Source organism: Rhodnius prolixus, unplaced genomic scaffold (genome assembly GCF_049639745.1).
Source record: "Rhodnius prolixus isolate KJV_2025 unplaced genomic scaffold, Rpr scaffold_3, whole genome shotgun sequence".
Lineage (NCBI taxonomy): Eukaryota > Metazoa > Arthropoda > Insecta > Hemiptera > Reduviidae > Rhodnius > Rhodnius prolixus.
In genome coordinates this window covers 33,187,586-33,203,066 of record NW_027411603.1, presented here as the reverse complement: position 1 = coordinate 33,203,066, position 15,481 = coordinate 33,187,586, and the positions used below count along the sequence as shown (strand labels likewise).

General features: G+C 31.9%; 1 protein-coding gene across 2 annotated transcripts; it reads left to right on the top strand.

Moving 5' to 3' along the window:
- The first annotated feature begins 103 nt into the window (after positions 1–103).
- LOC141452727 (uncharacterized) lies at positions 104–13,518 on the top strand. 2 transcript variants are annotated; one of them, XR_012457559.1, is made up of 14 exons: positions 104–263; positions 901–1,097; positions 1,925–2,015; positions 2,859–3,122; positions 5,744–5,853; positions 9,081–9,225; positions 9,467–9,619; positions 9,733–9,785; positions 9,876–9,933; positions 11,014–11,069; positions 11,681–11,765; positions 12,048–12,103; positions 12,179–12,435; positions 12,531–12,589. XR_012457559.1 is itself a non-coding variant. In XM_074125119.1 (13 exons), the coding sequence occupies exons 1-13, from the start codon at positions 242–244 to the stop codon at positions 12,371–12,373; spliced, it is 1,485 nt and encodes a 494-aa protein (XP_073981220.1). In that variant the 5' UTR covers positions 104–241; the 3' UTR covers positions 12,374–13,518. The 2 variants fall into 2 exon arrangements, 1 of the variants encoding a protein (XP_073981220.1); XM_074125119.1 differs by having other exon boundaries at positions 12,179–13,518.
- The last annotated feature ends 1,963 nt before the right edge of the window (positions 13,519–15,481 follow it).

The window sequence follows — 15,481 nt, the reverse complement described above, 5'->3', positions numbered from 1 at the left end:
AATATGTCAATTAATTCCAGCTAAAAATAACTTATTTATTTTCAATCACTTTAGTTTTTATTTATGTTGGCTTCCCTGCAGTTATCAGATGATTACCAAATCAAATATGGTTGGGCATTAGGTAAGGTATTCAATGTATGAACCTTTCATAACAACGCTATGAAAATTAACGCCGAGGGTTGGAGTGTTTGTATGTTAGAAAATTTGTTTTGTTAGTGAATGTGCATTTCCTTTTTGGAACATGAAATCAGATTGCAGTGCAGGTAAGTGTTACAACAAACCGAACGTAAATATATATGAACACCTGTTTAAAATATCCCATTTTCTTTCATAAGGACAACTTTCCTTTCCTAATTTAGAGATTGATATTTAGTTACTTCATAATTAATTTCTGTGATAAGAGTTGTGATTATCTTATAGATTTCAAGAAGCCACCTAGAAAATACACTGATTTGTAAATGCCCATAATAGAGATATTTATATTGAGATAGTTTGAAGAAAGATACATAACTTGCTTGCTTACTCATATAACTTATTTCGCTTCTTTTATTTGATATAATTTTTATATTTTAAGTTTTTGTGTCACACTGTAAAAAAATATAATTCTTGTCAGTATAGATAATCAGATCAATTAGCCAAACATTGAATATTTTAATATTTATTTAAACATTTTTTTGTTTTTAGTGTATAAATTGAAACAGTGTTTAAAAGCTGATAGTAAATAAATTACACTTTTTCATGCATGAATTTTATGAGTGATTAGAAATTAATGTAATAAAACGAAATTAGTATTTGGGAAACTTTGTGCAGCTATAATAGTGTGCGATACGTTTTTGAATTATAAGCGTGAGGAGTTTTAAGTTAAAGTATAGACTAACAGCGATATATTTTTATTTTTAGAATCATGGCTGAAATTTTTCACCTCAGCCGGCATTCCTATGGAGTCATCACGAACTTACGCAGTAACTTTCTCAAAAAATGAAATTCAGTTGGATATGTTGTCGGAAATTAAAAAAGAATATTTGGTTGACATGGGTATTACCCTAATGGGACATATTATTGCTATTCTTCGCCATGCAAAAACAGTTTATGAAGAAGTAAGTATTATGTTTTTTACATATTTATTGAGCCTGTCGTGACTGAAATGTTTCACATTTTCCACATTATTGTTTCATTTTGTTTGCATCGACTGGTTTTTAATGTTCGCTTTTCTGTTTTAACAAGACAGAAGAACAAACACAAATTAAGAGGTTAGGCGAGGTCCTAGTGACTGTAAATACTGTAATTGGCTATTGGGTAGATTTCTGAATGGTTTAGGTTCATCATTTTTACTTTTTTTATATAACTGTACCAATTAAGTGAACTGGTGATCGCTTTTTTCAGAAAATTTATTTGTAATATGTGTGGTTTTTTTCTGATTGATGTGCAGGTAATGTAGTTAGTTTTGTTGTTTATGTTGATATTGATAAGTTTATTTGTGTCCAAATATTCCTTTCTTACAGAAATTAATGATGCCTAATCACTAAATAATGTTGTACACATCTGCTGTTAAACTTTGAACCCTTTGTTGCGTCTAAGACCATAATATTGCGGCATTAAGTGCACACCGCCAAGAACGGAATGGACTGAACTTGGTCTTAAGGCGTTTCTTGTATGCAGGGATCCTTCTCTTCGTAAATAAATGTTATTACCTTGATCTGCAGGCCAGGGTGGCTTTAATCTAATATCGATGAAGATATTTTGTTCACTATTAATACTTCTTTTCTTGGACTATCTTATACAGACACTGCATGAGGTTGTTTAAAAGTTTTTGTCCCATTTTCAGGCGAATATAGAAGTGCGAACAAGTTATTAATGCTTGAAGTGCAAAAATGTCTAAATAAGATCTGTTTTTCTTTTTAATTTTTTAATTTATTTCTTTCAGAATGTAACCACCACTACATTATCACCCGCCCCAGCTAAATATGGTCAAGTGGCTAAACCTGTTCAAAAAGAAAAGCCTGTAGTAAAAAATTGTAAGTACAATTGTGAGTGTTTAAAGCTACACTGAGGAGAAAAAAAAGTGGCCTTCTTTTTTTACTAATATTGTTCCTAATTACAAGTAATTGCTCAATAACAACTTTATTTTAATTTAATTTAATACGTAATAGAATGGGATTCTGAATTTGATGGTCTGGAAATGGTCATTAGCCAACAATTCTAAAAAAAAAAAAACTTCTGATAAGAAATCATAAAAACTTTTTTTTTTGCATTAGATGTAGCATCCTCTGAAGAGGTTTAGAACATAATTCAGAAAGAAGTTTTCATATTCCTCATTCAGAACAAACATCAAGTTAGAACGTTACTGGTAAAACTGGTCCTCTCTTTATTCGTCTTTACAGCCCATCTTACACACTTTTAATGGGTTTGAGATTTTGAATTGAAATACTTTCCAGACAATTTGAACCATTTATTATTGAATGTGGTCGACCACTGTCGTGCATTAACAAAAATTCGTCTCCAAAGAATGGTGCAAACAGGACAACAACCTCTAAAAAGATGTATGTTACAGCAGCTGGTAAAGACGTCTTCATTAAAAATTAATTTAGGCCGTACCTTCAAATTAATGTCTGCTAAAATAAAAACTGCAACACTAAAGTCTCTTTTTTTGAGAAAAGGTTACTGCAACATATCGCTTGCCACATCTTCAAACCCTTGAAAACCATTTGGTTTCATCTCCAAACCCATTGGACAAAGATCCAATTTACGGCCAGAAAGAATCAATGTACAAAAACGGCCAGCTTTACCAGTAAGCTCCAAAATTTGAGGTTTTATATTACTTTTTTTTTTTTGTTTTGATTACTTGCTTTATTTTACAGTGCCATTGAGGATATCTAATGAGAAAGAAGACACCGTAGACAAAAGTACGATCGCCAAGAAAATCATATCCTCAGTGGAATCTCGTCAACGTGCAATAGGAACTTCAACTGCACAAAGTAGTGTAAGCAGCACTCAGACCACGAGTTCACAAATAACTGAAAAATTATTACCATCAAAGAAGAAGGACAGTAGTGGTGGGACAAATCAAAAAGCCAAAATTTCATCGATAGTTGCCAACACTGCTATTAAGAAAAAATCTACAGGTTTGTTTGGTTATTAATGATTTATTTCTTTTTTAATCATTTATGGTGGTAAAAAGTTCGAATGAATTTTAACGCTGCCTAGAATCTTTTTTGTTTATGTCAAAAGGAACTGAAACGGTAAGTTTCTAGGTACCCCTGGAATAAACAAAAGATTTAATAAACAATTCTCCTGACTAAAAATAAATAAATAATTAAAACTGCTGGAAAAAAAAGTTTTGTTTAATTTTTTAAACCAAAAATTTTTACTTTATTTAAGGGTTTCAGGGGTTGAATCCCCGAGAGTAGGTGCAAAATTCGGTTATCCAATTGTACTTAGGTGTATGCTTTTTTCCGGTTTTTTGGTTTTAAAAAACACGTAATTTTCAAGGGAAATTAATTTTTTTTTATTCAAAATATTAGCTATCGGCTTCTACACATTTCGCCCATCTTTCAGGTAATTTATGAATACCATGCCAGAAAAACTGCTTGTCTTTTGCGGCAAACCATTCGTCGAGCCATTTTCCAACTTCCTCGAAATTGCTGAAGTGCTGCTATGCGAGCGCGTGCCCCATCGATGCGAAGAGGTGATAGTCAGATGGCGCCAGGTCTGGGGAGTACGGCGGGTGCGGAAGGATGTCCCATCCAAGTGCGATTTGAAGGTGTCTTTCACTGGTTTAGCTGTGTGAGACAACAAAATCACTTTGCCATGTCTTCTGGCCCATTCCGGTCGTCTTTCGATAAATGCGTGGTTTAAATTAATCATTTTTTGGCGATAGCGTTGTGTATTAACAATTTCGGCGGGCTTCAAGAGTTCATAATACACAATACCGCTCTGGTCCCACCAGACACAGAGCATTGTCTTCTTGCCGAAGCGATTTTGCCTTGGTGTTGATGGACCGGCTTCGCCAGGTGAAAGCCACGATTTTTTCCGCTTCAGGTTTTCAAAATAAATCCATTTTTCGTCACCCGTCACAATTCGATACAAAAATGATTTCCTTCCGTAGCATTGAAACAGCATTTCACAAGTGACTTAGCGATTTTCCATTTGACGTTCATTTAAATTGTGTGGGACCCATCTACCGAGTTTATTGATCTTTCCCATTGCTCGTGAACGTCTGCTGATTGTTTCATGTGATACATGTAATCCCTCTGCTAATTGCCGTTGAGTTTGAGTTAGGTCATCATTCAATAACTCCTACAATTGCTCGTCTTCGCATTTTTGTGGTCTACCAGAGCGCTCACTGTCTTTCACATTGAAATCACCACTTTTAAATTGTCGAAACCTTGTCTCACATGTTCTAATCAATGGAGCGTGTTCACCATGTGTTTCAACCAGCAAACGATGACTTTCAACAGCCTTTTTCTTTTGATTAAATAAGAAAAGCCATGCGTGCCACAAATGTTCTTTTTCTGGCACAAAACTCGACATGATCACTGAACGATAAAACAAAGACGCTAGTTTTTGGCGGACTCAACTTGTGTGTGTTTGTAGTTTTAAATGTCAGACGAACAAACTGACGTATGTGTCAAATTAATACGCTGCGTACTTTTCGCTGCCGCCATCTCTTAGTTAAACCCGAAAAAACTTATGCATTCACCTGCACTTATGCTTAAACAAATGCAATCATAATCTAGCCTTTAAAACATTATTTGAAAAATTCCAGCTCTAAGTTCTTTTTTATAAACATGAATCCTCCAGTCAAATGTATTCTAAACATAATTCTCTCATCTAAAAATGTGGTCAATATTTAAATTAGATTCTGTGAGAGTTCAGACAGTGAGCTCATTCCACCGCGTACCCAGGGGATCAATTGTGGCACCTTCTATTTAAAGCATTACTCCAGTATGTGTAGTTCAGTTTCTTCTTCTTTCTAACAAACCTGAACAGGTTATCCGTTGATAAGTCCATGTAAAATATTTGTTTAAAATCTAAACAGGCCTGTTAGTGATCATTGGTTGTCCGAATGACTTGCCCATCTTGTTGGAATAATACCGTGTAAACTCACGTGAGTTTCGCCGTCTCTGGCCTGAGATTTTCACCCACCTCAGGTCCTACGTCTATTTTCACGTCCACGCTTTCTGGGTTGGCATGTAGCAAACTCCTTTGTAGGTACCATTTCCGGGCAGGTCACCTTCTTATTCATTAAGCCTTGATCATGAATGCCCGAGCGCCTAGACAATAGGTATTATTATTATTTTAGGACTAAATTGCTAGTAGAATGAAAAGAAACGACTCTGCTATTTATTATTTTCTTTTTTTTGATCTCAGCATAACAAATTTATTGGAACTAGATCTGTCTGAAAGACTGTGGCTCTTATAGCTCAGAAAGATCATGTTTCCCTAAAATATTTGGTAAATATATTCTCAGAAATAATCTCCCATAAGAAAGTGATTATATTGCATTCTAAATGAAAGTATAGTTGTAAATGAAAAATGCATTTAGTTGCATTTTAGTCCTGGGTGTTCCTATGGTTGTTTGTTTAAGTTATATATTTTTTAATTCGTTCTAAGCTTTATGAAGTTTTTCATTAATATAAAGAATTGAAAAATTAATAACAACCTTCATTTTTCTTGACAAAATGATTTCATCAGAGTAGATATTATTTGAAAGTTATAAAACAATGTTTTCTGTATATTGTAGTGGAAAGTCCAATTCGCCACAACGACGAAGCAATTAATAGTAAAGGCAAAGTCTTTGAAAGATTGGGAGTAGAAGTTGCCGATGAACCTTCGGATTCACCAGAATCAAGTGTAAGTGGTCTTCACAATATAGTGCTGTAATACAATACAAATGGTATTAAATTTAGATTTCCTACATGCAGTGTAGGTAAAACTAAATTCTGTACGTAAGTTTTGTTGGCTCCTTCAAGTGTCAGTGGTTGTCTTTGAGATTACAACAAGCGTCTAATAGTGTTTAATATGGCTATCTGTTTAAAAAGTGTTGATATAACTCACAGCTATTTATCGGCTTACCGTTATTACTAAAATGGAGTCTATTAAGGCTTAATTTAGTTATTATAATTAAATATAATGTAAAACTCAATAGACCTACACTCAGAAGTTTCGTTTCTCAAGAGTAGCTTCATCTACAGACATTCCCCACTGGATCTGAAGGATCATCTTTCGACCCTTTTTGTTCAATGGAATTTTTAAATTTTCGAATATATATCATTATCACAGCTTTTTTCGAGTCGGCAGGACATCAAAGTGTTCCTTTTTGAAAACAAAAAAAAACTACATAAATTCTGCAATATTATCTAGAAGTAAGAAAAGGATTTTGCAAGAAAGGACATATTTAATTATTATATTTTTACTCTTGAGATTGTTTTTCAAAATAAATAATTAAATTAATAATTCTTAGGACAAGAGACGTTCTAAACGGTACAAGCAAGATATGCATAAGAATCTAAAGATGTGAAAATGGATGGAATAAGTTTCCTGAAGAGGATAAAGTGCAAAATAATACTTAAAAATTTTTGGAGAAAGTCAAAAGAATTTTTAGAAAGATAAATTTGCCCTTATTTTGCTTTACGTGAATAATTATTATTTAAAAAATAAAAAGTATTTGCTAGTTTCTAAACATGATCAAGAATCAATTCCTGATTGATCCAAAAATCAATGATTTCCAACAATATGTTTTAATCCTAACGGTTTTTTTTTTTTTATCAGCTATTCTTTAAGAGAATTGTAATCGATTTAATTCTGCTCCTAAAGCTTATCGAATATACAGATCTATATCTATCAATAAAACGAAGTTCATAAAACGTAGTTTGTGTTCTTTTTACTTACGAGATATTTTTATTTTTATACAATTATTATGTATACATAATAACAGTCAAACTCGGTTTGATCGCTTGCTGCTTTAAACTTTATGTATGCAAATCAATAAAATGAAGGTCCGATTTTCAAGCTCACTTGTTTGATATTAATGTTTTGCTCCTATACAAGGGTCTAGCTCTTAAAACAGGAAGGTCATATTCATTCATTCATATACGCAAAGAATAACTATTTTTTTTTTTTATCTGGCGAATATCACCCTGTCAAAAATGAAACCGTACGTTTCTCAAAGTAAGATATGATTTTAAAAGTGAAATGCGTAATTAAGTAAATCCATGGTATTTACATCTATTTACATATTTACTTCATATTATTTTGTAAAAATGCTTCGTGAGATAGAGAGATAAAAGGGAAGTCTGCGACACTTGATGCTGCGTGATTAAAGAAGACTAAAATGTGTTGCTTTTTCTCCGTTTTAAAATCCATACCCCTTTTGTTCAGCACTAGATCCATGCAAGTATAGTGCACTCACAATTTCTGCACTATTTACTTCCATTTAGAAAGAAGATATTTTCCAGTCCATTATTTCTTCGAGTCGGAGAGTGGATTAGATTTCTTGTGCCTGGACTGAGTAGGTGGACTTTACCATCGACAAAGGCGAGTCTACACTGTGGTTATCTGTGCCTGGAACCTTCTCAGCGCATTAACTGCCCCCAACAACCCCAATGTTTTCTGTTAGCTATTAAAATTCCTAAAAAGAGAAAGTGTAAAGGCAACCGACTAGACTCGAATACGGGTCTTTCGCAAAAACCATTTACCTCACCGCTTCCTTACCAACTTTTTTTTTTTTTTTTTTATTTTGTAAACCAAAAAATAAGAAGAGAAACTAAAAAAGTGACTGAAAACTCTCTTTGTTTTCAAAATTCTACAAAAAAAATTGGAATTTAGATTAACAAAGAAGTTAATTAGCAGAGACAATGCTTTAAGTTTTAAATGTTGAGAAAATTAAACTTCACAAATACTATTGAGACGCCCTGTACAGCATTTGAGAATTGTTTCGTGAAATATTGTTTCACTGATCTGTCGTAGCCCGCATGTTTGTTGTTACTCTGAGTGGTTTCGGAATCAGAGGTTGATAATGAGTTTGGTGTAAAGATTTGAACTTCAAGTATGTTTCCCTTTCGCACTAAAATTGCTGACTCTCTGAGTTTATTATTTTAACAAATTTAAAATAATTAAAAAAAATCCAAAAAAAGAAATACTTTTTTTATATAAACAGTATTTAGGGGGATTTTGGAGATTCCTAATTATTATTAATGAAAAAGTGTTCATTTAGATCAAATGCTATTGTATTTTGTACACATAAAAAATATCTTCACCAACCCCCAAATAAATATTTAAAATTAATTTAACCTTTTTATTGCCAGCATGCCACGTTTACTCTCCAGCGGGGCTCCTGTCCACCTGTCCTCTTCAACAGTAATCCTCTTCCGTGTACAGATCTGGTGCGCTACCTTGGGCTCTACATAGACAAGCGACTCACGTGGAAACCCACACACTAGACTTAAAAGACAAGCAATGACAAAACGTGCGAAACTAATTTACGGACTTCTTGGACGACGCTCCAAATTACCCATTGATCTCAAACGATTAATATACAGAACTATCCTCAAACCTATGTGGACTTACAGGACTAGGGCTGTGGGGTTCAGCCAAACATACGGACAGTACAAACATTTCAGTCAAAACTCCTCCGACAGATAGCTGACGCTCCTTTCTACGGTGACTAACCTCTTCCTTCACACCGACCTCAACATTCCCTTCATAGACCAACTCGCCAAGACTAATTATCAAAAATTCCATACTGCTCTCTCTCTACTAACTCTAATCCTCTTGTACAGTCTCTCGCCTCCTCTGACATCCCTAATACTCCTCGCCGACTGAATCGCCAATGGCCCCGCGATTTCCTTACAGTTGAAGAACTAAATCTCTACTCTCTCCCACTCATATTCTCCTCTTCACATTCCTCTCTCATATAGAGAGTGCTACCGCTGGGTAGCTTCTCTCCTCCTGCTCTTCCCGCACCAGTCATCTCTTTCACCTCCTATTTATTATACTTATTGTATATATTTATACAGATTGTAAATTACTAAACAAAAAACCTTTTTATATATTCATTTATTTATTGTTGACTTTATTAGAGCAGCAATGAAAGTGTCTTTTCACGACTTGGGGGCAAGACATCACCTACCACTTATAATCCAAGCAGAAGTCCTGCAAAAGTATCTTATAAGCCAGCACCAAATGGTGCAGATTTTTCACCAGAAATGCCCAGAGTAAAAAGAGGTAATTATAAAATGTTGAAGTTTTCATAATTTTTTTGTTTTTTCTTCTTTACCACAACTCCTTTATGCAGAGTACTTCTTTCTCTTTTCAATTTGTTCTCCTACATTCCTCTGTAACACTGAAGAATTACGCTAAATATTCACTAAATATATCTTTTATTAGATGGAAAAATCCATCCCTTGAGAGATTTATCAAAGTAGTTCTTTGTATTTAATTCTATTTATTTATTTTTTTCCCCCAGTTATACAAAATGGTAACAAATCCAAATCCAAACCAATAATGTTCACTATGAGAGCTGATGAAGCAGAAGCACAATCACTAGCCGCAGCGTTTGAAAGACGTGGTAGAAAGAGAACAAGGTCTCCTTCTCCTGATACAAATGGACTTGAAACCAGTGAGTCTTAATTAAAAAAATAAAATTAACTCGTCAAATGGTTTACTGATTACTAGGTTATGAATTTTAGAAATTTGTAGAAAGAGTATAAATTGATTAAATTTGTTTTTCAGAAGCTTTTGATAATCTTAAAAAAAAAATCAAAGCAAGATTAGGAAGAATGTCTGTAAGTAGATTTGTCGAGCTTGTACTGTAAAAAAAAGGTGTTTTTTAAGTGTTTTATTTTTTGGTGTACTAACTTTATTTTTTCCCGCAGCGTTCTGTCTCCCCTTCTCTACGTAGACTTGAGATGGATGAAGAACCTATTGGTCTAAGTAAGTGCTAAAGTTCTTGTTTGCGTTTAACCACATTGTTCTCTTTAACCATTTTTCTTGAATTATTGAAAAGAACAATTTTTTTTATTAAGTTAATCTCAACTGCAAGTCGTTCTGCTAGATAAATGTAATTCAGTTTGCGTTTTAGTTGGTTTTACATAAATTTATGTACCTTAAATCGTTTTCGCTATCCATTAATCGAAGACAATTTGTTAATTTGTAATTAGTTGTTTGAATCGTTCAAGTAATCTTTTTTCAATAGTCGATACAAATTCAGTCTTTTGGATTCTAATTGCAATTTAGTCTTTTGTGTACAAACAACCTAACGTAGTGGACGACATTGGTGAAAGGAATCAGGGTTTTGTTCATCATCGGACTGGCAACGTAAAAATAAATTTCTGAGCGCTTCGGAATTATTAACGGTAACACCAATTTTTCTAAACTTAAGACTGCTAACTACATGCAAACCTAGAAACTTTTAATGGAAAAAAGAAGTGTCTCCCTTAGAGATACATATAAGGCTTAATTTAAATGAGCTTATAAGTTCTAAAGGTGTTTCTGCCATTTAGAGAAGACCCATTCAATTCAATTTAGATTGCTGATTCTTTCTTTTGAGTTAACAAACTTTCATATAATAATTTTAGGAGTATTAAATTCTTGGTTTTAACCAGGGAGTCGCCAGTAGCCTCAATTCAAGGAATCCCCCTTGTTTCGATAAACATTTTGCTCTTAAGTAATTATAATTTCCCCCTAAATCTTTAGGTTTTCATGAAAACAATTATTACAATAGTGATTGTTATTGTGCAGTAAGTAGATGGTTGTGTTCGTTGATTAGAATTGGCAGTTTAGAGGGGCAGCTACGCGATTTGTTTGGCGTTAGAACACAATAAGTAAGCAAAGTGCAATATTTATTCATACTCGTTGCAGGAAATCTCCTATTACAATTATATATTTATTTAAATAAAAATACTAAAATATTTTTTTCATCTTTTTACTAAGTATAGTGTAGTAAATTTTTAGGTATTGGAATTTTTTTTTTTTTTTTGTTATTTTTCTAATTGATATGCTATTTATTTTCAGGAAACATGGGTGGTTTCAGGTCAGAAAAGACTGTAAAAGCAAGACTTGGGATGATGGTTAGTTTTGTAACTTTTATTAAATTTGATTCAAAAAGCTGCTTGCTCCCTATGGTTTTGATATTGCCTATTATTTAGATATTGTCTACAATTCAATTTTTTTTTCTCATTGCGTTAATGCACATTTATATCTACTAAGTTTTTTTTATATTATTTAATAATTACTAAACATTTGGAAGAGCTTAAAGAAGTTTTCTATTAAAAATAAATATATAATAAATATTCTGAAAATTACAAAAACAGTTCCTATATTCAGCGATTATCGGCCAATTGCAGTCAGAAAGTTATTAGAGTAAATATTAAATGCATTTGAAGCTTCTGTGTTCTAGGAAATAATAACATACTGCTTAGTAACTATGCTTAACATACTGCTTAACAAACTATGGTGTTACCCGGCATTTATTTAAAGCTGCACTGAATAATTCAGCTCTATGATACATAAGTATTTAATTATTTATGACTGTATGATAAAACGACAGTGCAAAAAAAAACCTGGTTTTTATTCCTAATTTATATTACTAAATAATGTATCACTGCTCTACAGTGCGTTTATTCACATGTTATTTTAAAGTAATTTTTGTAAGAAATTTAATTTAATTTATGTAATTTAGGATCGCCTGGAGGAGCGAACTGGGGTCCTCAGTAAAGGATCAATTCTATCGAAAAGATCTTCTCCTATAGAATCTATTGGTCTCAGTAAGTTAACCTTCTTTTATGAGAACCAGTACAATAATAATAGAGGAAATGGATTAACTCTTTGGCTGGCCTACTTCGATTCGGGTTCGAATTTATCAGCCAGCCTTTAGAGTTTAAGTCCCAGTGACTTCAGATGTTAAAGCGCTTTTGAATAAATAAATAATAAAAATGTAAAAATAGGGTAAACTATTGATTAAAAACAAAAAATAGAAATTAGTCATATTTATTTAGGTGAAACTTTTTTTTCATTTTGACTTTTTTCAAAGCTTTTTTTTTTTCTAGGTGGTTTAAATAAATGTAGTAGTGGGATCAAGTCGAGACTTGGTCAAAGCTCTTCGGTAAGTATCTGTTGTTGCAGTTTTGTTTTATGTAAGTAAAGAATTTATAGTTAATTTTATACTTCCTTTTTATAGATATTTAAAACTTCAAATCAGAAGAAAGTTTCTTTCGGGCCAGTATCGGAACAATTAATACCTTTAGAGACAAAAAATCTTTATAGACCTTATAAGAATGGAAGAATGGGATTTGCTGATGATTTTTACTCGGATTATAACGGGAATGTAAATCTTACATCTAGATCTCGTCTTTTTAACAGATTTAATTATTGACTGGAAATAACTAAATAAATACTCCACTAATAGAACGTACACTTTGGAGGAAAACTGCCATTGTTAGTTTCATTCAGAATTTGAATTTAAAATAATTAATAAGATTTGTTTTTATCTTTTATTATGGCAGTTTTTTTTTGTGTGTGTGTGTACTTAGTGTGTAGAATAAAGTGGGGAATGAGCCAGCTTGTCTACGCTTGAATAAACCCCATTAAGGTATGTAATTCTTTACTAGAAAAGATTGATCGCCCAACAATATAATTTAATGTTTACATTAAACCTATTTTTGTTGTAATCATCTTGAACAAGAGATATATTAAAGTATATTTTATATTTTTCATGAAAATAATCTTAAAATTATTCAAACTTAAAATTGATGCTTTGATTTAACCTGAAAAAAAAAAAAATGAAGTAAAGAAAATACAATATTGCATGTGTTAAAAGGCTATCAGTCATTATTTCAAACTTTTTTTATTATTATTCATGTTCGGACATTAGTATTAGTGGAACTAAGTTTCTGTGTTAGAAAGACCGTTAATTAGCTGCTTATGTTTGATTAACTTTCCAATAAAATAATATTTAATCTACACAGTTTTTGTAATAACCCAAACATTTCTCAATTGTTGGACTGAAAAGCCTTTTTAACAAATTGCTATTCATAAAATATTAAAATGAAATCTCAGTAATTGTGTTAAATTAATTTTGTAAATAAAATCACTTAACATATTGTATTTGTGTCCTATTTTTAATTGTTATTGATACTGATTTTATTTTTTAACTTCCAACTTATATATAAATATTTTTAATTTCTACGCGATAGGTTCTAAGAATGTTATTGATTGATGGAATAATTTTACCAAAAGTTATTTCATTTTCAACCGTCTTGAATTGTTTTTTAGAGAACAAATAAAAGTCGAAAAAAGTTAACTTTTAAACTTTGTAAACGCGTATATATATAAATAAAATAATATAATTTGTGATTAAATTTTTCAAACTTAAGTTTGGAAAATACTCCCACTGATAAAATTATTGTATTGTACTTCATATAAAGACATCTGAATTCTGAAGTTTTAAAAGCTCTCTCTCCTTATTTTAAATATGATTAATTACCAGCAATCAAAGAGCGGACGAGTAGGAATTTAATATGGAATGGTTAATGTGAGGAACATGTAGGATTGATGGTAATGTAGGTGAAATTCTTTTAGTAAACCATATCTTCTTTCAGTTAGTTTACCTATTTAACTAAACTATTTTACTATATATATTTTTTACTTTCTCTTACTTAAGTAAGAAAAGTCTTATTTTTTAAAAAAGTCTGATTAATATTTTAAATAAATATCTAACCTATTGTTTATTATTTATAATTTTTGCAGAAAAATACAAACTTTATTGGTCAGTTTTCTTTACATAGATAAATATTATTTAATAAATAAATCAGAAAAACAAAAATTTTATTACACACTTTGGGAACATTCATTTTGAAAATTATTCTTTATACCGGAAAAATATATCCTCTGAATTCTATTTTACTTTTGTGAATAATTTTTGTAAAATATTGAAGAGTTTTTGTTTTGATTTTATTTCATTTCTGTACATATTTTGTATATTGTAAAGTATTAAAAATTAATATTTATATATCAGACATTTTTATTGATCAGGATATATTATTACTAGATTAATTTTGAATTATGTATTTTTGTGATTACTCCTTGCAATCGAAAGGTGTGTCCCTAATTGCAGCCAAGTGTTACACAATAACTTGCCGCTGGGAATTCAAAAACATTTTTAAGAAAAATTAAAATGCACGCTAGCTCTAATGAACGAACTACTTTACCAGCTCAACTGATGCAAGAAAGGCTGCAGATGGCATGGTTTCTTCTCAGTACATTCGACGGAACTGTGACCCTGGTAGAGCCAGAGGAACGCCTGTATCATGGCCAACAAATGCACGAGAGCGTAACAGGATAGTTATAACGTCCCTATTACAGATGAGTACCTCAAAGATCAGTCCTTATGCTCGTGCTGTTTGTTATTTTTCTAAATCACAAGCTTATAAAAGAAAAGTGTGATGCTGTCCCTGATTACTGTCAACTCTTCATAAATATACGTCATCATGGGTACTTTCATTAAACAATTTCGAACCGGCTAATTCAAAATTAAAATAGTATTTCCATGGGCAGAAAATTAAAATAAACATTGAAAAAACGCAAGCAATACTATTCACTAAAATAAGACCAACAAATACGCCGCCATAATCATATGTATGTAAATAATGCAGCCGATTGGGCTTCTAATATGTGCTAATACTTTAGTACTTGTTCTTGCTTAAACAGATCTCTTACATTCACTTCACACATTACTACAATATTTTCTTCTATTAAATAGAATCTCCACAATGAGTTTTGCTAATAAAATATATATGGTCTAGGTTAGACCTGAACTGCCTCAACGCAGTTGCAAGTTGAGTCAACTGGCGAGACTAACTTGAAAGAACTTTAAAAGGGTGCAAAGCTAGATTTGTCAATTGATGCTCCAAAGCACATACCAATTGCTAATTTCCATAAAATAACAAAGGTACAATATGTGAATGGCATATTGAAGAAAATTTCGAAATGCCATACATAGTGTAAATCCACTAACAAATAATATCGCTAATTATGACAAATGAAACTCAGAAACGTATAAGAAAACATTTAATTTGGACATCAGTACAATTTAGTAAAATTAGAGCTGGGTTTTTGTGTGTTTCCATCAGCATGAATTAGAATCTGGGGGAAATAATAAAAAATCAAGTTGAAGAGGAATAGATTAAACAATATGGTACTAATAAAAGCAATATGAATGTAAATAATATTGAGATTTTAAATAAATTTTGTTTCTAATATTACCGTTACGGTACTCCGTAGGTATCCGTGGAAAAAGTGACATATTTTTTTTTTTTTTTTTTAATATATTTGTTAAGTTACACCAGCGCTAGATGCACTATTAGTAACAATGTCAATAGCTGATACCACTACAAACTCCACTAATTGAGGGGAGAAGTTACCCAGTGATAACACTCCCTAACATAACATTTAAAACAGAAAAATAGATTCTTTTCATTCAGAA